We start from the raw sequence: 25955 nt of genomic DNA on the forward strand, positions 1-25955 counted from the left end.
CTTCACAGATGTGCAAGTGACCCATGCCATGTGCACAAATGCACACCCATACCATCATGGATTCAGGCTTTTAAACTGTGCACTGATAACAGGTTGGACAGTCCATCTCCTCATTAGCCCAGAGGACATGGTGTCCGTGAGATCCAAAAAGAATTTCAATTTTGATTTGACGGACCACAGGACACTTTTCCAACTCACCATGAGCTGGGACCTGGAGACGGCGGTAGAATTTCTAGGTCCTGTTTATATGTGGTTTCTTCTTTGCATGGTAGAGTTTTAATTTGCATTTGTGGGTGCAGCAATGAACTGTGTTCACAGACAATGGTTTTTCGAATGGTGTTTATAGTGCAGTTTATAGTAAATTGTGGCTGTTGTATATAATGGTATAGCATGGCATTGTATGGAATAGTACAGATTTTTTAACAAGGAGGAAGTATGTGAGGGATATTTAGTTTTTAGATCAGCTAACCTTGCTCAGCTTGGTCTCAGATTAACAGGAGTGTATCCCTCAAAGACAAACACATCCCACTGGCTCCTTTAAAACTCCTGAATTGAGGTTTTATCAGTGTTAACAGTCATCCTGCGCCCATATAGTGATTGCCACAACAGTTCTGTTTTTAATGCGGTGCCACCCAAAGATCACAGCCATCCAATATTGGTTTTCGGCCTAGTCCCTTGCATACAGAGATGATATTTTGTACTGTGGATAATGTAATCCCTAAATTCTTTGCTGTTTTATGTTGAGAAAGGTTATTCTTGAATTGTTGGACTATTTGCCCATGCAGTCTTGCACAGAGCAGTGAACCCCTCCCTATCTTTACTTCTGAAAGACAGCTTCTCTGGAATGCACTTGTTATACCGAATCATGTAACTTACCTGTTGCCAATTAACCTGTTTAGTTGTGAGATGTCAACCAGGTGTCTTATTTAGCATCACACAACTTTTGCTGCCCCTGTCTCAACTTTTTTAAAACGTGTTGCTGGCATCAAATTTTAAAAGGCACATATTTTTCAAAAAACAATATCAAATGTTGAAACTGAGAAATTATATGTTGTCTTTGTACTATTTTCAATTAAATAATTCACAAATCATTGCATTCTGTTTCTTATTTACATTTTGCACAGTGTGCCAACTTCTTTGGAAATGGAGTTGTAACTGGCTGAGGACCTCTAGGTAGCTATTAGCAAACCTTGTCTCTGAAGGCCAGGGTTCCTTGTTCACATGGTTTGCCAGGTGGGTGAGGGGCTTGTGTTCCAGTTTCTGCAGATGTGACATTCAGTGTCTCGCACACGAAGGGCAGTTTGGCACCACAGCTTACCCGGTAATCTGTATAATCAGAGTGATTAAGTGTTACTGAGGCAATTTACTTGAAGAAAAAAAAGACAAACAAATCAGTTATACAAATGAGTAAACCATAAAGATCTAATAAAGGTTTTCATTTTATTAATATAAGACTACTATTAATGATGACAAACACTCCTATACTCATAAAAAACATTTGTGTAAGATTGTTTAGTAAAGGCAATGTTATTTCTAGAACTGCAAACACTCAAAGAACCATTTTAACACAAAAATGCATTAAGTACAAAGACTATTATCAAGTATTAAACTAGAAGAGAAGCAAAATAAAATACAACAAATAAGAATAAAATAAATAAAAGTACAGCATAAAGAATAATAAAAAAAAACAGCCAATGTGAAAGAAGCTTAAAAGATGTGCGATCGGACATCTGTACATATGACATGTACTATAAAATGCGCTTGAAGTCCACCATTATTTTTCACAGTCTTTTCCGTGTTTAGCAGCAGATGGTTGCTTCTGTACCAGAAGACCAGCTGCTCGACTTCTTTTTGCTGGTGCAGGATCCACCAGGGTGGTGTCATCTGCAAACTTGTTGTGTTTTTTAGAGACACAGTCACTGGTGAAGAGACTGAAGAGAAGGGGTGAGAGCATGCAACCTTGTGGTACTCTAGTACTGAGGGTCTGACATAATTTCCCAGCTGCACCTGCTATTTCCTGTTTGTCAGGAAATCCATGATCCACCGGCAGATGGGATCTGGCACTGACAGCTGGGACAATCTGACCTGCAGCAGCTCTGGCACTACGGTGTTGAATGCCGAGCTGAAGTCCAGAACAGAAGTGTAGGATTCCAGGACTGCTGAGATGCTGCAGCATGAAGTACAGGGCCTAGCTGACCATGTCGTTAACAGACCTGTTAGCTCTGTATGCGAACTGTAGGGGATCTGGCAGAGGGTTTGTAATGGTCTTCAGGTGAGCTAGGACCAGGCATTTAAAGACCTTCAGGACTACAGAAATGATGATGGATGTTTTGAAGCATGTGGGAACAGAGCAGAATGATGATGGATGCTTTGAAGTATGTGGGAACAGAGCAGAGTTCCAGTGATTTGTTAAAGATGTTGGTAAAAATATGAGCTAGTTGGTCATAGCAGTGCTTTAGGGTGGATGGAGAGACTAGGTCATGTGCTGGGGCTTTTCTCACCTTCTGTCTGCTGTCTGCAGACAGATTTTACTATCAGTGTTTGTCTATGGAGATTGCATGACTATATGATTGATTTTATACACCTTTTAGCAACGGGTGTGGCCGAAACACCTGAACTTAATAATTAGGAACTGTTCACATACTTTTGGCCATATAATGTATATACTGTACAATACCTGGCATGATCAAGTCTGTGCTGATGGAGGTACATCTACCCAAGAACGTAGAGTGATAAAAGTGCAGCCTGAGAATACAGTCATAATATATTAGTGCAATTCAGTTTGTTCTGCATGTTTTTGCTCAATTTACACTACATTGTGCATATATGGGTAAAGAAAAAAGACAATTAAACATACTTCAGGGGAACAAGAGGGCCTGGTTGACGAAGATCCATCCACCAGTTCACTATTTTTGAATCTGCATGCTAGAACAAACCACTGATGTTGTAAATTTTAAGTAGACGGTCATAAAAAAACTTTAAAAAGATTTTTTTAACCAAAGACATGCTTTTTACATATATATATATATATATATATATATATATATATATATATATATATATATATGTATATGTATATGTATATGTATATATGTATGTAAAAAGCATATATATATATATATATATATATATATAAAATAAATAAAAGCATATATATATATATATATATATATATATATATATATATATATATATATATATATAAAAATGGGTGTGTTCTTAATGTTTCTTACTATCAGCAAGACCAAAGGGAGAATTTAAAATGTCTGTAAAATATTTAAAAATGCCAGCTAATAGTTGCTAATTCATTGAGAAGGTTTTAATCAATTATTTTTTTAAACAAAGTGACCAAGTTTAATTGAGTAATCATGACAGGCCTAAGACAGTAGTGCTTGGAGGTAAAGAGTGTTACCTTAAAGAGGTGCTCCTGCAGATGTCTGGCAGCGTTGATGGTCTGAGGAGTGGCTAGTTTGCTTCGATTGCTGCTGCAGTAGATACTGGCTTCCTCATAGGACAGCTGCGGCTGGGTCACAAACCAGAACTCCTGACCATCTATGAATACTGAGGTCTCATGGTGTCCATCTGTGGTGCACAGACATAAATTGAAGAAAGTTAGATTCCACAAAAAACACAGTGTAAGGGTTGAATGGAAGAGCAAAACTACTATAAAACTCCAAAACAATGTAACACTCCACCTGGATTATACCAGTCAGGATTCTTTGGGGTTTGGCCTGGAATCGAAATAAGAGAAAAATCATTTGTGAAAATGTATTTTTGTTTTGCTAACATCTGAATTGAATTGGTTTGAGTAAGCACTGCTAGGAAGGCTTCACATACACGACCTTTCCACATTTTAAAATTACCTGCAGTAACAGTACCATCAAACGGCTTACCTCTAGGGATCTGACACACCCACTCTAGCTTGGCGTCGCAATGAAAGGCACTGGAGTAAAAAGGGCGCGGAGGAACATAAGGCAGCCAAAGGAAAAAAGGGAAGGAGCTTCCTTTCAGTGACTGGTTACAAAACAAAGACAGAACATGTGAAATGACTTATCACTAATGATGAATGCTAAGCTGCCAACACACCTACTGTTTCATCTAAAACATGTTTTTAGGACTCATACAGGGCTATTCTTGAGGGTTGACATTTTGACTATAGCTAAGGGAAGATATTTCCAATCAAACTTAGTAGTATTTTAGATAGCGCAAGTCTAACATTTAGCAAGTTTTCCGTTCTACAGACACATACTATAAGTTGTTTACAGTGTGGTAACAGGAAATAGACTATTTTAACGCCTCAATTATTACAGTTATTACAGGAAATGGTTCTGAAGATGCTGCTTTTTGTCCAAGACAATATCTTACAATAATTTTTACATAAGCATTTGGGCTAAAATTTACATTTTTTTTTAAACGTATACATGACCAAGAGGGATATGCTGGGTGTTCAGGGTTGCAGCACACCATTGTCTATACATTTTTGTAAAATAGTGACCCCAAAAAAGTATTTATTATTAAAAAGTAATTGGTTTACTTGGATAGAAAATAAAAAGGCTATATTTGTGTTGTAGACATTGCAACCCCTGGTTTCTATCACCACCACGAAATCTAAGTCAGCAACTTTCTCAACAACCAACCGTTTCACATGAAACCTTTCATTTCCCTTTTAACGCAACAATCACAACCTACGTATAGCCTTTTAGAACACTGTTAAAAACTTTTAAAAAGACTTTTTAAAATCCTGTGCTGCAAAAATGAGAACAAGACATCTATTTTGTCAAATGCTTCAAAAACATATTAGCATATTTGCTATTACTCTGTTGGAAGCAGATATACATGCCTGTTCTGTTGTGTAAGGTGCTTGGACCCGAACAGGGTTCCTTTTATTCAAACACTGCTTTTGTAATTGTTGTCCAATTCAACAGATCAGAGCTCTTACCCAGAAACTCCTCAGACAGAGGCCATAAATAATGGTGCAACACATTCTAGGGTCTCACTGGTTTTTAAAGGGCCCGTGTCACAGAAAACTTGATTTTCTTGCTTTTTTAAACCAAAGAGTTTGATGTAATAATATGTAAACATTGTTAAAGTCCACATGATCCAGAAATGGAAATTACATTGCAAAAACAGCATATTTTGAATTTATGGTTTGTGTGATGTAACAAAAACCAAAGCATTTACATATATCCGTCAATTCAGCTGACAGCAATTTACAACATTCAATCAATCTGAAGTACAACTTAAAGATTAATCATTTTTATATCAAAATTGTGCAATTTTCAAATCGCAAGAGCTGCTATTTTAATTAATTATGACCTATATTATCAACAATGTTGTCTTAAGTTTTAGTGGGAAAATTTAACCTAATAATAGAGAGCTTCTAAACTTTGTGTAGGTGACTTAGATTAATCAGAAGCAACACTCATGTGATGTGCACATGACAATGCAACCACAACTAAATGGCAGTCAGGCACACTATGTTCAGCATACAGACTTTAAACCAGAAAAGGTGAATCAGCTGGTCTTTACAAATTTGCCTGAGGTTATTTCATAAAGCAGAATTTCTCAGTTAGCCTGATAACTTAGGCCAAAAAAAGACTGTTTTGAATGAGGTACAAAACAGGGTAGCCAATCAGAACACAGGTTATTTATATCAGTGTTAAAGGTACCATAACAAAAACAGCACATTTAAAATAATTCAAGGATAAAGAGAGGTTGGAAAATGGTTGTGCAAAAATGAATTATGACTATCTTTGACACAGGAAATCACACAAATGTTACAAGGGGTCCTAAGGGATAAAACGAAACACAAGACAAATGTAAGAAATGGGTCCTTTTAGTCCTACACAGAAAACTGTACTCTAGTGTGATGATCCCATCATGACATCTTAGCATTTGTTCAGATCCACTAAATGAGACTTTTTCATACCCACCCACTCCCAGTTGAGACCCTACGTGAAGCCTGGCATGACTAAGCCTGGACTCTGAGCACTGTTCGGCTGACATTTTCCATAGATATTAATCAATTTCTTCCCTATGACAACTGCTTCCAATAAGCCAAACATCTAACTGAAGATCAGTGCAAAGCATTTGGACACTAGTGACACTCTTACATCCATCAGCTCATTCTAAAGGTGCGTAAACAGTTTACATAAGCTACATACACATATACATCTATTTTTCACAGCATGTTTTCTCTATGATTTTACAGTATATTAACAAAGATTCTGTAACAGCGATTACAACATGGAACTATAATTTATTTCTTTACAATAAATGGCGTAACACAGGTGTTAATGTTTTGAGAGTTTTAAATCTATGGATGTACCTTAAAGGCAGCACAGTCTCTGTTGTAATCATCAACTCCATGAAACTCTCGGGGAAAGATCATCATTGACACCTGTTACAGAGCGACAAAAACATTGAAACAGCTAATTACTCCTCTTCATTTAACACACATGAAAATATACAGCAAATGGTGAGCATTTGGGTTTTACTGATCGTGGAAGACAGTGTTAAAGGTAACTCACAGGCCGTCCATCACTCCATTCCCAGCTGTTATCATAGTTTGGATTTCGACGATTTAATCCAACCCAGAAAAACCTATCGTCACTGCATAATACAAGCACAAAAAGAAATCAAGTCATTCTGTGAGGTGGTCTACATGTCTTTAATCAGGTCTGAATATTTTATTTGGAAAATGAACTCAGCACATCCTGTCTGAACCTGCATCCATCAACTGGAGAACTTCATGTTCCTAATGATAATGACTTAGTCACCTTAACACACAAGAGCAGCAGCCATTATGTGAAAATATAGTTTAGTGCAGTGTTTGCAAAGTCTCCGTGTTGTTCTGAGCCTGTTTCTTTGTATTATTTCTCAGTTTTGATCCTCGCTTTGTCTCCTCGTTTGTGAATATGAATCTGCCTTTTCTATTGCCTGCATGTGTTTTAACCCCTGCCTGTTATATGCACTCTGGAATGCCTCTAATAAAGCCTCTTCGCATTTGCAACTTACTTCAGCCCCTACATCGTAGATATAGTCTAGTTAGATGTAGGACAGTTTTCACTTGTAGCCTTAAAAAATACACTATAAAATACACCCTCCCCCCCATTAATGTCTGAATAAGCAGACATTGATTCTCAAGCAGTAAACTGAATAAAAGCTTTTTTGCAGCTCAGCTTGCATATATGGGCTTTACAGACAAAGGAGTGAATGATAGGTTTTATAGTGTTCACACACTATATCAAACTCTTATTTCAAAACAGTGAAGAAAATTCAGTTGTCCATCATAGTGGCCCTTTAACGCCTCGTCAAACTCAGTTCAAGTTTTACAGAAACCAAAAACTATGTTCACCAGGCAGCCTACATAAAAGTAAACCCAGAACTGGGGGTTTACATCATGGACTGGAGCGCTCATTTGTACAAAAAGAAAAGGAAAAAAAAGATAAAATCTACCTAAAATTTAACAGGCGCTATCAGTAATTATCGTTAAATAAATATGTATTCACAGCCCTAAAAACTGTTTAAGGTACAGTACAAGTAAGGAGGTACAAGTAGGTGCAAGTAGGGAGAAAGCAGTGCTTAATGCAGGCCAGTAGATGGAAGACTGGCTATGAAAAACCCAAACATGAAATCCGAACTCAACTTGAACCTGGCAAACAACTGATAAAACTATATTGAATAGGGACAGGACTATTGAAAATAGAAGTCTGTAGCAGTAGTATCTGTAGTGTTTGTGTTTGGTGAGGGGTACCTAATGGAGTTTCTTATGATGTTCTGCAGGGTTTGCATCTCCTTCATTTCTGTAAAGCTTGGCAGGTGAGCTCCCAGAGCTTCACAAAACCGTTCAGCCTCTTCCCATGAGCGCTTCCGACTCAGCCGCTCCTCATGGAAGACCTGCGCGCACACATACATGAAGGTGTGTAGACAAGGTGTGTAATTATCACTAAAGCAGAGAAACCCACACCCACCTTGTAGCAATATCGGATTCCCTCTGCGGAGACCCATCCTGGGGGGCAGGTGGCATTGAGATCCGGCTCAGCTGGCGTTGGTGCAGGTGCTCCAGCAGTAACAAGACGTTTACAAATACTACCAGCTTTAAACACAGTGCAGTTCTGAACAGACCACTGACCCACCGGGCTTGCTGTGGACAATACTGCACATCCTCCTGCTAAAGCTGCAACACAAACATACACACTCCAGGAGAGTTGCTAACAACTGACCAAGGCTGGGTTTCCCAAAAATATCAGTACCAAGATGATTCTGAAATGGTAGAGCGAGCATCACACCAAACAATCTCTCTACCAGTTAAGTTGATCTCGGCGCTAAGATGCTTTTGGGAAACGCAGTCCATGTTTTGACAAACACAAACAAACCACAGATGACACAGGTATAGCTTTTGGAAACAGCTAAAACAAGCTAATAGGGTGGAACTAATGGAGGTTAGCAGTCATCAATTAGCATGATGGTCTTTGCACAATGCCAGGAGGTCATTTTCATAGTTCTACAAAACTATTCCTTTTAAGAGAAATTATATCAATGTTTAAAATTGTCTCTATAATTAAATGGTTAAGAGATAAAGTCATTCAGGGTAGTCTCATGCGATATTCTTCATTCAAGAACAACTTGCTGAGATAGGGCCGTTCACAGTGGTGGGGATAGGAACCAAAAGGGTCTGAAGAGTTTTACGTCTCAAAAGTTACCTCACAGGACGTTATTGCATGAAATAGGTATGAATAAGCTGACACCTGAGACATTGTTTTACAATAGTGTTAAGATAAGCTTTTGGCCTAAGACATATTTTTAATGAGTAAGAGGTACAGGCATAGCATTATAAGGCAAAACAGGTTTTTCCCCCCATATTTACCACTTATTTACCATTACCAACAGTACATATAAAAACTTAGACATGTTTAGGTTCAGTCATAGTTTTGGCTATATTTGATTTGTGTTGGAGACACTGCGACCCCTCGATCCCATCACCATCACTGTTTAAAAAAATAACAATAATAATAATAAAAAATAATAAAATAAAAAAATCATCAGGTCAGTAAGTTTCTCTACATTGAATTTAATTTAGCCTTAATGAATATAACACCAATTAAGTCTAAATGACTTTGTTTACATCTTAATGACTGAATTATCAAGAAATATGGAAAAAACAGGGAATTCTTCTCCTTTAACTGTGGACAATATATAATATGGCAAAATAATATCATCCCAAAAAGGGCACTATAGTTCTAATTCATAATAAGCAAGTAGGGTCAACCTGGTTCGTTCCATCTCCAGTTGGTAAAAGTAACTTTGTCTCCTTGTCCAGTTGAACTGAACCACTGATATTCTCTAGTGCCTTTAGAGTCCTGCAGTCCAGTCCAAAAGTACAGTGGCTTCTTGCTGATATGTTCCTTCAGGAGACTATTAATGAAGCTCTGCTCAAATCTATGCACAGAGAAAGAGAGACAGAGACAGAGAGAAAGAGAGAGAGAGAGCGACAGAGACAGAGAGACAGACAGACAGACACAGAGAGAGAGAGAGCGAGAGAGAGAGAGACAGAGACAGAGACAGACAGACAGAGAGAGAGAGAGAGACAGAGAGAGAGAGAGAGAGAGAGAGAGAGACGAGAGAGAGGCAGACAAAGAGAAAAAAGAAAGAAAGGAAAAAGAAAGTAAGAAAAGAGGGGAGAGAAAAACAAAAATAATGAGTTCATAAACAAGAAAATAAGAAAGAGAACAAGAGAGAGAGAAAATGAGTGCAACAAAAAAGAAGGAAGGAAATAAAGAAATTAGAGAGAAAGAGAAAGAAAATGAAACATGAAAAAAAACGAAAAGTATGCATGAGTAACTGAACGAGTGACAGAGAATGAATGCGATTAATGTCATAAAGGTTCTGTGAACTTTGAGTAATTCTATTAATAGTCAGGTGAACTTTTGTTTTTACCTGCTGTTTATGCTAAGTTTACAGCTGTTCTTGTAGGAGACCTCCTGAGTGTCAATTTTATAACATGCATTTCCATGCCTCCTCCAGTCCTACACAAACGAACAGAAAAATACAACGACAAAGTACTCCTCTCATCATCTCCTTTCATGTTTTCTCACACATGTGTGGCTTTCTGTTGTGGAGTCTGACCATGACCATGACTCACCCCATCTTGTGGGCAACCCTCCTCTGGTGCACTCTCATTCACCGTGCCATTCTTCTTGCACAGAAAGGGCCTTGATGTGTTGCAAGTCACCGCAAACCACCCATGGTCCTGAGGGGTGAGGGTAGGTGTTGCTTGATTAGATATGTATCCTCTTTGTCATGTGCACTTACTCTACCCCTATCACTGTTAACTATAAGGGCAAGACACATGGACCCAGACTGAGGCTACCAAAACTAAGAGACATCATTTCATATAGTGAAATTCTACTGCATTAATGTATTGCACAACAGACACAGCAAAGCTGAACTGCGTCTGAGCTAGATAATAGCAGAAAAGCAGAGCTGCTACAAACCGGTTCAAGGGAAGCCACACAGCTGTCGGTGATATGGCTCAGCAGTGGTGGTTGCATTCGTCCCCAGTATGTAAAGGACACTTCTGTTCCATCCTCCCACTTAAAGAGGTCTGTGTTATGAGTGGCCTTCAGACCTATCCACGCACTCAATGTCTCTGATAAACAAACACAAACACAAATATACTTACAGGAGTGTATGAGTTAATCAACGGCAAAATTTTAAAATAGTTTTCAAAATAGTATTTCAGTTCTGAATTGCACCCATCAGCCAATAAACTTCTTCCTCTATATGAACACAGCTTAAATCTATGAATATAAGACAACAGTACTATTTAAACAGGATTAGTTTTACATGGAGAGGTGAGGTGATGTAATTACTACTAATGTTTCTCTGTGATAGAATCTGCCATGTAAGTTATTTTTACAGACCTCTCCTGCTTACCTGCTATGGTACAAACTGCAGAAATAACCCCAGGTTATTTTTTCTAATGCTTAATTTTTTTCCTTGAGGTTTACTTATGACATTTTTATGGTTTAATTCACCAAAAACAGTCATCATTTTTACATGACCATTTTCCAACCTCTCTTTATACCTTAGACATAAGCAGTCTCTATTTGCTACTGTGACTGAACAATGTAAATAAATTCTGTTCTAATTGGCTGTCTTGAATTGCACCTCATTCAAAAAGCAGTGCAGGCTAAAATACTATTTATACCTTAAATGCGAATGGTCGGAGCCAAACGGCTGATATAGGAAAACGCACTGGCTTTTCAAAAACAATGTGCATACATTTTTCAAAAAACAATAACATTTCCCAGATTCAACATTTGATATGTTGTCTATGTACTATTTCAATTACATACAGGGTTTAAATGATTTGCACATCATGGCATTCTATTTTTATTTGCATTTTGCACAGCATCCCAATATTTTTGGAAACAAAGTTGTACATCAAACTTAGTCAGGTAAATTTATTTTTCCATAATATGGACCATGCAAATATCCATGTCTGTAAATATTCCATCTTATGTCTTGGAAAAGGAGTTTTTACTGCTGTGTCTTCAGTATGGTGGCAATTGCATTCCCTGTGGCCCAAATCAGGTGGATATGTTTTGCCTCCCTGTACAACTTCAAACATTAAAACATGTAAAATGACAAAGTCTGATTTTATGTGGCAGTATTGATTGTTGGCTGTAAATTCCCAAGATAATAACTATTGCTTAGGACAAACTGCACAGCTAGCAAAATGGTAAGAGTAAGCAAAACTACAATTAAATAAAATCATGTTTTTTTACATGTAAGCAGCTGAACAAACTTTTTTGGTCTGATGGCAATGTGGAAATTAAGTAGCCATTCCTCTCTCTGTAAAGGATTCAAAAGAAAAGGTTTGTTTTGAATACCACTCCATGATGGAGCACCAGCAGAATTAAGAAATGATGGAATTAGGGCTGGGCGATAAAACGATAACGATAAGTGATATAACTTTTCCTCAATAGAGCGATAAGACAGGTTCGATAAATTTTCAATATAATACACCATTCTCACACTTCCACGTTTTAGCGAAAGCCCCGGTGGCGTTTTCTACTGCAAGGAAAGCGACACTTCCGAGTTTTTCGACTTGATTAGAGAGGGAGGGGGCCACGAGTAAAAAAAGGGTCGCCAAATATACTTTAGCAACATCTGAAACGCGGAGTTATACAGTCCCTGTTTGAGTGGAGCGACCGGCGATCTGTTCTCCTGTGACCGAGTGTGAGTGACGAGATCAGTGACGTAACTGTACTGTCCTACGTGAACTCACCGCTTTCCATGCATCGTAACAACTTTAGCGGTGTTAAATCACGTCTGCAGCGCCGTGTTACAGCGCCAAACCGTCATATTTTTGTATTAGCGCATTCTCGAGCAACGAAAGTGAAAGAAAGAAGTGGGTCAATGTGAGTTACAGCCCTGATTTAAACAAAAGTAAACTGAGGAAGTAAACTTTCCAGGCTAGCTGTTTTTAGCTGCTGGCTAATTTAAAACAGCGCTCCGGTACAACACGGTGAATTGATGATACGGTAGATCAAACAAGACACAAAATCACCACTTTCAGTTTAAACATACCTAAAAGGAGGACTCTGTGACTGGTGCGAGAGATTCACACTGCAGATAATGCTTTTACACAGCGAACGTCAGATATACTGCGGTTCACCCCTTAAACTACTACGATAGCATAGAGAAATCCAGTTGTCTGCTAGCTGATGTCTGAATACTGTGATATGCTCTGACATGGATGTGGTAGGAGTGACAGCAGTGATCTACCGAACCGAGTTGACGTTGTTGAGAAACTAAAGAGTTTAGCACTGTTGTTGGCCACTTGTTTAGCATTTGTAACGGGATAGCCGAGCGCTCGTCACCAGACAGCTAAAAATAATCTGTTTTCTTTCTTAAATAATGACTATTACAAAAATTGCAGCTGTGCTTTTCCAGCTGATAAAAACAGCTCAGAAACTTTCTCCCACTGTCCCAAGACAGATTTGTGAAATGTTCCACTGTTTGCCGAGTGTTTGTCATGATCGGACCATAAGTGATAGTTTAAAACCACAATTAACCACCCAGGAGCAAAATCAGCCTTCAAACGTGAAAGAAATAATGATTTGACATTTATCGCGATATGTATCGATATCGAACGATATGAATTTTGTTTATCGTGATAACGTTTTTGGCCATATCGCCCAGCTCTAGATGGAATGCATTTAAGTTGACTTTCAGGGTGTATATTCACTCCAATTTTCTTTTCATTTTTCATCTTTTGTTTTAAATATGAGAAGGCAACTTGCTGTATTATTATTATTATCATTGCTATGATGATGATCAATAAACAAACAAATAAATAAATAAGAATTTGACCGAGGTATGCTTGTTTAGTAGTTTTTCACTACACTGAAACTAAACTAAATCATATTTAATTCAGACTACACTTTTAGACTACTAAATAGACTACAGTTAGCAAAAACATTATCGCAAAATAACATGCAACTGTTGATAGCACACAACTGAAACATTTCAGTGCATCTTATTTGACTTTCATGAAACAAAGTCCAACCTCTGACCTAAATAAGTTTACACTCTCCAAGCACTTTATTAGCTAACATTCACATCAAACATCAGAATAGGGAAAAAACGTGATATCAGTGATTTTGACCATGGCATGATTGCTTGTGCCAGACAGGACAGTTTTTCTATAACTGCTGATCTCCCAGGATTTTCACACACAACAGTCTCTAGAGTTACTTAGAATGGTATAATAAAGAAAACACACTTTTGAGTGGCAGTTCTGCGGACGGAAACGCTTTGTTGATGAGTAAGGATGACGGAGAATGGACTGGTTTGAGCTGACAGAAAGGCTACGTAAGTTAGATAACCACTCTGTACAACTGTGGTGAGCAGAAAAGCATCTCAGAGAGCAAAGAGAGGACCTACACAGTATTAGTATAGTGTTCCCAATAAAGTCCTCAGTGAGTGTATTTCACAGAAATGCACTACATGTCAATATATTTTCAGTTTGCAAGTCAACCAATCATTGTCCATTTGTATACTAAACTAGGCAGGATAGATAAACCCACGAGAGTAGAGACAATAAAGCAGGTAGGTGAGGACTAGGATGACTAAGGCTAAATGTGCACAAGAACTAGTTTGGTGTCAACGTGGACAAATGCTGGAGGGCATAACTTGGAAGCTGTGGGCGGGTGCAAAAAGGACTGACATTAGATTTTGTGATGGGTGCAGACAGGAGTAGTGTTAGATTTTGCAGCCACTTGTGGGGGTGAAGCGAACAGGTGCATGTGTTAAAAATCAAGCTCATGCAGACATCTACTTTATAATTCATTTTATAAGGTGGGCAGCTTGGTAATTTCTTATCATGATAATCCAAGACATGACCTGCCAGGCTCTACGTGAGTTGGTGTAAAACAAGCCATGTCTTTCACAACCAAAAAGAGTGCACTTCAAAAACAAAACTTTCGCAAGTCATTTCACAACTATTGCCTCTGCACACTGCTAGGCATTTCATAAGGTAATAACCTGACACTGGTGTTTAGTGTATGCGTGTGTACCGTTAAACTGAGTGTTGAGCATCTCGATATCCTCCAGGCTGTGGATGCTGGCCAACTGAGCTCCGTTCTGCATACACACCTGCTGGGCAGCTGCGTAAGCCTTCTTCGTCCCTCTCTTGGTTCCATAAAGCTTATAGCAAAAACCTCGCCATGGGATCCAGCCACTGTCACACTCAGTGGGTGTGTATACCACTTTACCTGCAAAAAGGTATTCAGCATATAGAGACTGAAAGTGCTTAGGTCTATTAATTTATACAACAAATCCTTTAGTGAACACTACAAGTGCCATGTCTATGTCCCACCTGCAGCCTCAGTCTGTGTGCTGTTCTCCGGTTTCTCACAGATATATGGCAGCTTCAACTCGCATGCTGCACTGCTGAAACGCATTTTAGAGCGCATCACGCCACAGTCTGATGCTACCAAGATGGACGCATCTGCAAGGGAATCTGACAAATAACAATACTTAATTAGTTTCTACACTAAAAATGCATGAACAGTTTCATTTCACAGTAAAAGCAGGTGATACGGCAAAAATATGCGATACCTGAAGACATTTTCACAATACATAATGTATTAAATTATTTAGCTCTGATTATTCATGTGCACACAAACATTCACAATATATAGAAACTGGGACTAAATACACCCAGATTAGCATTATAGAGAAATTGAACATTTATTTCTATAGGGTTGCAAATGCAGTAAAATAGGTATAATGCAATAGCTCCATATGAATAAACAGGTCATCATATACCAATTTTTAATGTCAGTCAAACCTAAAAATCTTTTAAACGGCCCATATCATGTTAAACCCAATTTCCCTCAGTTTTTTAAATAAAGGAATTTGGAAAAAAAAAAAAAACACACGTAAACAAACGTATCCTGTCCACTCAAACGTTCCCCGTCCACATGGTCTATATATGGAAACTATGCTGCCTATACAGCCTGTTTTGAATTCATAGTTTCTATGATGTCGTGAGAACAATCTCAATTACTTATATCCACTTATTCAGCCTACAGCACTTTAGCCCCACCCACTGATACTAAAGCTCTAAGCAGCGGAGTGTTTCGAATGGACCAATACAGAACAGCCAATCAGAAATTACATCAGTATATCACTCTGTTTGAGACATAAAGAGGAGCTGGAAAATAGTTACATAAAAATGAATTATGACCATTTTGGGTGCATAAAACACCACAAATGTTGCAAGTGGCCCTCAAGGGGGAAAAAAAAAAAAACAAAACAAGAAAAATGTAGGAAATGGGCTTGTTTAGCAAAATATCTGCCAATACCATTATGATTTCAAATAGTACAATGACTATTTAAGAAGAAACAGACAGAAAAATCAAGTCAGCTACTTGATTACTTGATGCACTTCATGTAGTTATTATACACTCCTGTTGCTGTTTATAGGCTCTTTATAAGTGATGTAAATCTGTGTCTTCTACGATTCACTCAGACACACAGTGTTCTGGAAGTTACCTATGACATACTCAGAAAAGTGATTTGACATGCGGTTCATCAAGAGAATGACAAAATATAGTAATACTGCCCACTCGCATTTTACTAAGCTTTTAGCACGGGGAACAGAAGGAAGAGGCGCTTGCTTCAGAGTGAAACTATTTACCAAAACAATGCGCGTTGTGTGATTAACCAAGCCTTGAGAAACTTTTACTTGTCCCATTTTCCCCCACACTTTCTCAAAAATACATGGAACATTCCCTCTCAAACGTATAAAGACTCCACTGAAACAGCTGACTTGTTATTTGAATGCAGTGACGCTCTCTACATGAAGACAGCTGCACATACGCACATATCCAAATCAACAGCGACCTTGGTGACAACAGTAGCCCATTGTTTTTGGGGCAGAATGCCACCCTTGCACCACAGAAAGATAGTGGGGCTGTCCCATCCCGAGCCTGAACAATAGAAGGTGCTGTCTGCTATTTAACGACAGCGAACACTAAAACAACATGGTGGCTATGGATTCAACAGCTATAGATTAGACAACAGTTTGGCACAGCATTCTTTAAGGTTTTAAGTTAGGTTGTTGTGTTGTGGATACTGATTACACTGCGTAAACAAAACTTTGATCCAATTTCACAATACCGGACCCAAATGTAGAAAGCAGCAGAATGAACAGGCTTCCGGATCTCATAGTGTAGTTTTAGGTTAAATATATGTTTGTTTTTTTTGACGCTAAACGATAAATGACTTATAGTCAATAGTACTTTTGACTGCAAAGTAAATAAATGAAGGGTGGTCTGTAAGTTTTGCAGCGCACTGTCCTATCCATTAAGTAAAGCCTGCTTAAACAGGGAACATAAACATGCGTATGTTTTTGGCTAAAGCTTTCCGTGTTAGGACTATAGACTACTGGTTTGGAGTCTATCATTGTTATAGGTTATTAGACTGTATTAAATTGTCTCTTTTATCAAAAAAAACAAACAAAAAAAATTAAATAAACAAAATTCCCCTTATCCCACACTCATATTCCAGAAGGCAAGATGCAGTGTGTATAAAAGACTACTGCATCTTTTTAGCAAGCCGCCCCCCCAAAAAACACCTTCATTTAGGGTTGACAGAACATCAACAAAATAAAACACATTTGAGAGAAATAGGATTTCCTTTGAGCACCTCAAAGCTATGAATAGCATGTCTTTTAACAATCGTTCAACGTTGATGCAGTTGTGAAAAATGCGATCTCTTGGTGATCATCGCTTTTTTCAGCAATTGTGCTCCGCCTAATTTGTCAGGTCTTGTGAAATGTTAGACTTTATGTACCTGCATCCCATGGGGCATATGCAAGGGGTGATCCATCTGACCACTGCCACCCCTGCATCCAGTCCAGATGGTTCAACCCAATCCACATCTTCTCCAGTAGCTCAGTTCCAGCTTTAACTGCAAGAAGATAATACAGTTACTGCTGACTGTGAGAGGCAACACAATGCAAAAGCAACATTTAAGTAGTATTCAGTATTATGTTCCACAGATTTACGGAATCAGAGATGATCATAAAACATCAATTGCTGGGAAACAGTTTTTTGACTGCAAACAACACAAGATTGCTGCTACAGATGGAAAGGCACAAAGTCAAAATGCTAAGAATGTCCCATGGCAATCCATACAATGTGAAAGACAATGCCCAAAGCATTTAAAAAGGAAATACAGAGAGAACGAGAGGAAAAACTGTAACTGTTCTGTCCATGAAGAGAAGTGACAGAACACAGTGAGCGGAAAGTTTTAAGCTGGTTTGGGATTAATGACAAAAGGGTAACTCATTCAGCTTTTTGGACAAAACAGTGAGGGACTGTCAGCAGCAATTCACAATCTGTTAAATAAAGATATAAAAACTACCCTCTGTACATGTATATATGTACAGATTTCACATATATACTCACATACACAAAGAGTTCATAGACATAGAACAGTGTACAGATGACTGGAGCTATAAATAAAAACAGTGTCAGTACAATACAGAAGACTATATTTACAGATACGCAGTTCCTCGGGGCTGGATACACTGAGCAAGTCTCCGCCCTGACTACGGCAAGCATCCCGCGCCTCGTGCCAGGTAACCATCGCCGTGGAGACCACCTGGTAACAATGACCATTCGTGGAGATGTTCCATAAGGCACCACATCCCTCCTCTGAGTGAGGCACAAAGGGGTGAGACAGAGAGAAAGAGATGCATTAAACATTAAACTCCTGAACTTTACCAAATTATTTGCATTTCAGAATTTCCTGTTTAATTGTGTGGTTATGCTGCTGCTGGCTTGATAATTTGGTCTGTATTTTTTGGTTGTTTGCTAACTCCACCCAGTTTCCTATCAACCATTATGATTATATAAACCTATTATAAACTTAATAAACATGTTAAACCACACAGAAAATAAATAAATAAAAATAAATAAATAAATAAATACTTATTAATACTACTATTATTTCAAAGCAATATACTACTACTAAAAATGTAAAGGAATGATTAGCCGGCTGAAATTTAATTAACAACACTAATTTTACCACAAAATAACAGCTTTAAAATCATTCTGGTGGTACATTCTGATGGTACACCGACTTATAATACTGAGAATGGCATTTCTGTCATTGCAACTCCGAGCCTGGAATGCGTGCTATTGCACTATGTAACTTTGGTGGAACCAAAATCAAACCCCCAACAACTATGGATCTTCAGCTAGCTAGAAGAAGCAGCTAGCTCGGTATTCCCAGTATGTACATCATGGTAGAGGATGCCAACGTTATTTATGAAAGACTGCGATGTAGGCTTAACCTTATCGTTGTAATGCCCCTCTCACAGAGTTTTGTTTTCCGGATGACAAAAGTCATCTAGCCTCAGTCCGTTTTCAGGCTAGCATGTAAAGAAATAAATTCATCTCACGCCAAGAAGTTTGGTCAGTCTCTCTCAGTCTCTCTCATATCAAAAAAGCATTAAAGGTCTGCAACCTTGCAAACCAATCTCGGCTAGCTTGTAATAAATTACGCAGTTCAATATATATTATGTGCAATATGGCCTATATCATGTCGTCAATAACATTTCATTCAATTACACACACTCTCAACACTGAAACACTTGAAAAATGCAAGCAGTATTTCAGGAGAACTAAAACCCTGTCATTCTTTTCTTGTTATCTCCAATGTCACAATAAAGAAAATTATGCAGAATCACATTTGTGTAGCATCCTGTAATATTACTCTACTTTGTCAGTTGATATTGTTTTTTTCACTTCTGATGTTGTCCTTGCCAGTTCTGTACCTTTCAGCTTGTCAACAAATGCATGCGTACAGCTGTCCATGAGGGGGGCTCAAAGCACGATTTGTATTCACGACAGTAAAAGCGAATTACACCCCGCAACTGAAGGGGGAACCCAGTAGCAAAAAATACCAATTCTCACATGCGGCTGCTTCAAGCACCCTACTTGATAGCTTTACAGCCAGTTCTGATTATACCTAAAACAAGGCCATGCAGTGCATGAACTCGCTGAGGAGAGTGAACCTGGTGTACACAAGTCTTACTGACAGTGTTGACGTACACTATGGTTTGTCATTCTTGGGGCTAAGGAGAAGGTTAAACTGTCCAAGACTGAATTTGCCTGGGAAAATCATAAACTACACGGCCAAAAGTATGTTGACACCTGACCATCACACCTGTATGAGCTTGTTTGACATCAAAGCCATGGGAATTAAAATGGAGTTGGTCCTTACTCTACAGCTATAACAGCCTCCACTGTTCTGGGAAGGTTTTCCACAAGATTTTGGAGTGTGCCTGTGAGAACTGGTACTTCTCCTTTTGGTTGATTTGTATGATTTGGTCCTCCTCAGTGGTGCTCCTCCAAGCTGCATTACATTGGTTACCAGTTCATTTTATTATTCAATACAAATATCTGCTCTTAATGGCTTGGGTGTAAGATATGCAGTGCAAGTACCTGTCTCTCCTTGATTTCTTATTTCTGCTAAATCATTCCATTTACTGAAGATAAAGGTTGAATCAAAACATAGGTGATATGTGAAAAAGTAACTGGCCCCAAAACATAATAACCGGTTGTGTAACACTTGTCAACTGCAATCAAACATTTGCAATAACCTGCGATGAGTCTTTTACATCACTGTGGAGTAATTCTGGCTCTCTTCATTGCAGAACTGTTTTAATTCGGCTACACTGGAGGGTTTTCATACATGAACTGCCCGTTTAAGGTCTTGTCACAGCATCTCAAAGGGATTCAAGTCAGGATTTTGACTCAGCCACTTCAAAACCTTACTTTTGTTTCTTTTAAGCCATTCAGAGGTGGGCTTGCTTGTGTGCTCTGGATCATTGCTCTGCTGCATAACCCAACTGCGCTTTAGCTTTAAGCCACAAACTGACAGGCAGACATTTTCCTTCAGGATTTTCTGACAGAGAGCAGAATTCATGGTTCCATTGATTATGACAAATCATCCAGGTCCTGCAGAAGCAAAAAAAGCCCCAGACCATCACACTACCACTACCCTGTTTGACTGTTGGTATGATGTTCTTATAGTGGAATGCGGTGTTAGCTTTATGTTGAAGTAACAGTCTTTCAAACGTTCCACCTTTGACTCATCAGTCCACAGCATATTATCCCAGAAGTCTTATCTACATGTTTTTTGGCAAATGCGAGATGAGCCTTTGTGTTCTTTTTGGTCAGCAGTGGTTTGCGCCTTGCAACTCTCCCATGGATGCCATTTTTGCCCAGTGTCTTTCTTATTGTGTAATCATGTACATTGACCTTAACTGACGGAAGTGAGGCCTGCAGTTCTTTAGATGTTTGTCTGGGTTCTTTTGTAACCTCCTGGTCGAGCTGTTGATGCACTATTGGTGAAGTTTTAGTAGGCCGGCCACTCCTGGGAACCTGGAAAGGTTTGGCACTGTTCCAAGTCTTGCTTCACATTGCCAGACAGGTTCTATTTTAAGAGATGTTTAGATTCAACAGGTCTGGCAGTAAATAATATTTATGCCCCCAAAATTTACATACACCAGCCTATGTTTTAACCAAGCAGATAGAACGAAACAACGCTAACAGAGCAACAACAATGAACATGGCAGACTATATGCAGCAATGTACTGTTCCAGGCTGTGAAGGGGATGTCAGCACTTTTCATTACACTTTCCAAGGACCTGAAATGTCAATGGGCATGGATGATGTTCATCTTTAAACAAGGTTGAAGTTGGCTTCCTATTAGCCAATGTTCTTAACAGAGCGTTCCATTCTACCTGAATTGCTACAGTTTGTACAGGTGCCAGAATGTAACGTCAACACCATTTAAGGTGGAACGGAAAATTTGCATAACAAACTGGCGAACAGGAAGCCAACTTCAGCTCCTGCATTTTTAACAGGCTCTTGCACAACTTTAATTCAAAGTTGTTATAGTTTGCACTGCACATTTTACTCTGGACAGCTTATCAAACTTTGGACAATATCAAGCAGGCCTCGCTTTGCATTTGACACTGAAGGGACGAAGGTTTTATAGTAAGCTACCAACTTTACTTTAAAGTTTTGTTGAGATTGAAAGCAAGTAGCTAATACAGGTAGCATTAGCTACTAGCAAAGCTCCAAGTAACAAGTATAGCTAACTAAATAGAACGATGACCTAGCTTATTTACACACAGGTTCATTTTATTTTCCTGCCTGGGTCCATTTCGGCATGTTGCTTCTGTGTGAGCCATCACATTGCCTCAATGTAAACTAGCAATGAACTTAGATTTTAGTGATACTTTAGTTACTGTGATAACTTACGTATTATGTACGAAGCTTGTATGTGTTTTTGAATACTGCATAATGTACTTTGTAAGTATGTTTCACGTGCACCCTGGTGAAGTAAAAGACAACTTTCCTGAAATGGATAAAAGTTCTACTCTAATCTTTATTAAACTCCTGTCTAACCTTTAAAAATCTGCCCCTAGAACAACAACAAAAAAAACCTTAAGCAACCACAAATCATTTGGAGTCGACTGAATAAAACTCACCATACTTTAGGCAGTTTCCCCACATCTGATCCTGGTCATAGTTATCTGACGTGGAACACCAGTCTACAGGATGATTGTCGTCGCTAGGGAGACAGCCGTGGTGCCATGTCTTGTTGTACAAGAAGGGGAACATGCAGGGTGCTCCATTAGAGTTACCACCACTGGTGTGCATCACTGAGAACACAGACAAACATGACTGTACTAGTCAAAAAAAACATGTAGTGAGGGTTTATGTGTTAGTAGATATGGGTTTATATCTAAATAGTGGCAGATGTACCCAGACTGTGAGAGGAACTGTTTCAGTATACTTGACTTTAGTGGTCTTCAGACAGAACCTGTCAATTATAAAATTTCAACCATTCAACAGCAACAATATGCAAGGTTCAACTGCAGACATACTGTAGGTATAGGTATGGACAGAGGTAGAGAAAATGCTCACACATGTGCACCCAGACAATTTCACTGGAGAATTTAATTCTATGTAAGGTTACAGAATCACAAATTCAGGTCATTCAGACCTAATTTAACTTTCTAGAATGAGGAGCTTGGTTTGAATAAATAGACTTGCGCCTGCTACAGTAGAGCTGGGAGGTAAAAATGAACTATAGAGTGAAAGGAAAAGGAATCTGAGCTTTTCAGTCTTTTACATACCATCCCCTCCCCTTGCAAAAACAAATACAATAAAATACATTAGCAGTTATTTTAAATGGGAAAACACACCAATCCTTCAAAATGTCTGCATAATTAAATTGGTAAAATGTAAACAGTCATTCAGAGTGGTCTGCTGTGAAATTTGCTTAACCACATTTTTCACATTGATATAATGAACATTTAAGTACAAACCCAATTCCAAAAAAGTTGAGACAGTAGAAAAATGTAAAAGGCTTACAGCAATGATAAACATATACAGCACATCCTTTTGACCTGTATTCAACTGAAAACAGTCCAAAGATAACATATTTAATGTTTCACCTAAACTTTTATTTGCAACATATTTTGCGCCTTAACCCAGAGAAGTCAGCGGCGCTTCAGGATGTTGTTGATATATGGCTTCTGCTTTGCATCTTGACTTGCATTTGTGAATGCAGCGACAAACTGTATTTTTGGCAAGGGATTTCTAAAGCATTCCCGAGCCCACGTGATTATATTCATAATAGAAGCCTGTCAGTTTTCATTGCAGTGCTGCCTGAGGTTCTGAGCATTCAGTATCAGTTTTCAGCCTTGAAAACTGATACTGAATGTGATTTCTCTGGATTCTCTGAAACTTTTAATAATATTATGGATTGTAGATGGTAAAATTCCTAAATTCCTTGCAATTATGTGTTGAAAAACACTGTTCTTAAACTGTTGGATTTGCTCACGCAGTTGCAAGTGGCGACTAAGCCTTTAGTGAAAGATCCTTTTATACCCAATCAAGATAGCACAATAACACCTGTATCTATATTGCTTTAACTGTGGAAAGTTACAGGTGTTTTTCATCATTCCAAACTTTCCAGTCTTGCCCCAGTCCCAACTTTTTTGTAATGTGCTGCAGGCATCAAATTTGGAAATAGCCTATATTTACAAAAATCAAACATAAAACATTCTTTGTGCTGTTTTCAAATAAACACCTATAAAAGACAGTTCACAAATCACTGCTTTGCATTTTTATTTGCACTTTATCTACTGTCTCAACTTGGAATTGAGTTTGTACAATCACCACACCAGTTAACACTGTGCAGCACAATATCTTACTCTACAATAAAATAGAAAATAAAGTAAAATCAGAAACTGTGGAAACAAGAACAGTACTGTATCATCCACCTCGTCAATGCCCATCCAATCACTCCTGCCTGTCCGGCCTGGTACACTTGACAGTCTTCATTGTTATAAAAAGTGGGAAAGGTTTTTAGCACAGGGTGAAGCAGAGAGAGTATGAAGAATAGAGAGTGTGTGAAGATGAAAATATGTGAGAAGAAGAGAGCGAGGGTGTTTACAGGCATTTTATGATCTTATAACTGCAGAAAATCACATTTTGGGGTCTTCATGAGTCAGGCAATAATCAGATTTCTGCTTTGCAAGACGTGACAAACATATTGTAAAACTCAAACGTCATACTGCAGGTTTTTAAATTAAACATTAAGTCACTTTACTGAAAAATATGAATATACATAATCTAGAAGAATATTCAAATTTTTCTTTTCGTCATGTAGAAGTTGCAGTTGGTTGTAGCATTGCTCCAAAAGTGTTTTGTTGCTATCTTGCAGGTGCTACATTAAGCGCTGCTTGCTGTTTCCAGGAGAAAAATGAAAGCATGCTGTTTACATGACCACTTGAACAATCAGATCCAAAATCTGATAATGGCCACATTATTTGTGTGCATGTAAACACACTCCGTGCAAAAGAGAGAGAGAGTGAAGGAGAAAGAGAGGTAAAAAGAAAGAGAGAGCGAAGGAGACAGCAGCAAAAACGTAAAGTTTGCTAGCTACTACATGTCACTAGCAAAGTTGTCCCAGCTTAGAGTCTTCGAGTTTGAAAGAATGTCTAGTTGCTGTTACACTATTGAAAATAAATTCCCTGCTAATTTTAAATAAACAAAATCAGGACACCTTTTGTGATTATCTGTAGGGGCAAATCGGCCTCAAAGTCAGCCCAATTATCCTGTAGTGCAGACCAGGCATTACAGAGAGTTAACGTTTACAAATACGTTTCCTGATGCCCGGGACATTTCCAGTTTTGAAATAAAGTTTTGGCCTAAAATATATACTTTTTTTAAAATACATTCAGGGAGGAGAGGTACAGTTACACGTTTTGTTGATTTTCTAAGTGAAATATACAATATTATATTATGTGTCATAACTTTCGGACAGAGCATTTTAGATTTTTTCCCCCAATATGTTAAATTCTCCAAATAAGCAGTAATTGTCAAATAAAATGTACAGAGGTGTATTCTCTGTAGAGGATGTGTTAACTTATTTTCACTTACAAAATCGATAACATATGTAATTGTAGTTTTAAAGCAAAACAATACCCAGTGCATATTTTTTCAGATTTTCCACTGTTTTATCATTAGCAACATTACATATGAAAACTCACCAGATATATGTAGGTTCATTGGTCATTCTCAATAACAAATACCATTCTGGTAAGTTTTTCTATATGTGCCATTTCACATCAAATAATCTGAATGCGTTCATTTACATGTGAATGACTGAACTGTGCAGAATTTATGAACAATTGGAATTCCCCTTTAAACCCATAAAACCCATTAATTTAGGTTTCCTTAGGTTTCCAGTTATAAACAAAACAATTATAAATTATGTAATTTCTAAAGCTTTTCTTGCCAACTAAAACCCTGTTAGATCAGTCCAAAAACTGGATCCTTCTAAATGACAACACACCTGACTGATGACTTTACTGTAAATTATCCCCAGACAGCAAATACACCAAACTTTCTGAGAAATGAGCAAGGCCTAAAGCTTAACAAGAAGAAATGAAACCGAAAGTAGATTGATCGTGAACAGCCTTAAGTTTATAATGGTTTTATAAGGAAGAAGGCATTGTGGGATAAAAGGAATTCCCTGTAAACTCCCCTAAGACTGGTAAAAGTACATTTGCTTTGTATATACATTAGAGGTTAAACAAATAAAACTAGACATCTGATGAAACACAACGTCCACACATACAAAAGCTCTACAATTTGGGCCAAACCACTTAGCAAGAGATAACAGCATAAAGAAAGTAACAAAGCTATAGCAATCGTATCAGCAGAATGTGGTCATGTAAGGCCTTCTGGGGACCACAAACTAAAAAGACTAAGCATATATATATATATATATATATATATATATATATATATATATATAGACAGACACACACTTATAAG

At 38.1% G+C, this 25955-nt stretch overlaps 1 protein-coding gene across 1 annotated transcript in view; it reads right to left on the reverse strand.

Annotated features, from left to right (window-relative positions):
• Window positions 1–25955, reverse strand: part of ly75 (lymphocyte antigen 75) — a 41956-nt gene that overhangs the window by 12425 nt on the left and 3576 nt on the right. Inside the window, 19 exon segments of the mRNA XM_036586112.1 lie at window positions 1190–1326; window positions 2678–2745; window positions 2858–2925; window positions 3413–3582; window positions 3696–3731; window positions 3894–4014; window positions 6329–6400; window positions 6531–6612; window positions 7757–7899; window positions 7974–8179; window positions 9272–9441; window positions 9940–10028; window positions 10145–10252; window positions 10497–10651; window positions 14589–14786; window positions 14891–15034; window positions 17374–17490; window positions 18084–18239; window positions 22091–22264. Coding sequence (XP_036442005.1) covers window positions 1190–1326; window positions 2678–2745; window positions 2858–2925; window positions 3413–3582; window positions 3696–3731; window positions 3894–4014; window positions 6329–6400; window positions 6531–6612; window positions 7757–7899; window positions 7974–8179; window positions 9272–9441; window positions 9940–10028; window positions 10145–10252; window positions 10497–10651; window positions 14589–14786; window positions 14891–15034; window positions 17374–17490; window positions 18084–18239; window positions 22091–22264 — 2414 coding nt within the window.

The sequence above is a fragment of the Colossoma macropomum genome, unplaced genomic scaffold (genome assembly GCF_904425465.1).
Source record: "Colossoma macropomum unplaced genomic scaffold, Colossoma_macropomum, whole genome shotgun sequence".
In the NCBI taxonomy this organism is placed as follows: Eukaryota; Metazoa; Chordata; class Actinopteri; order Characiformes; family Serrasalmidae; genus Colossoma; species Colossoma macropomum.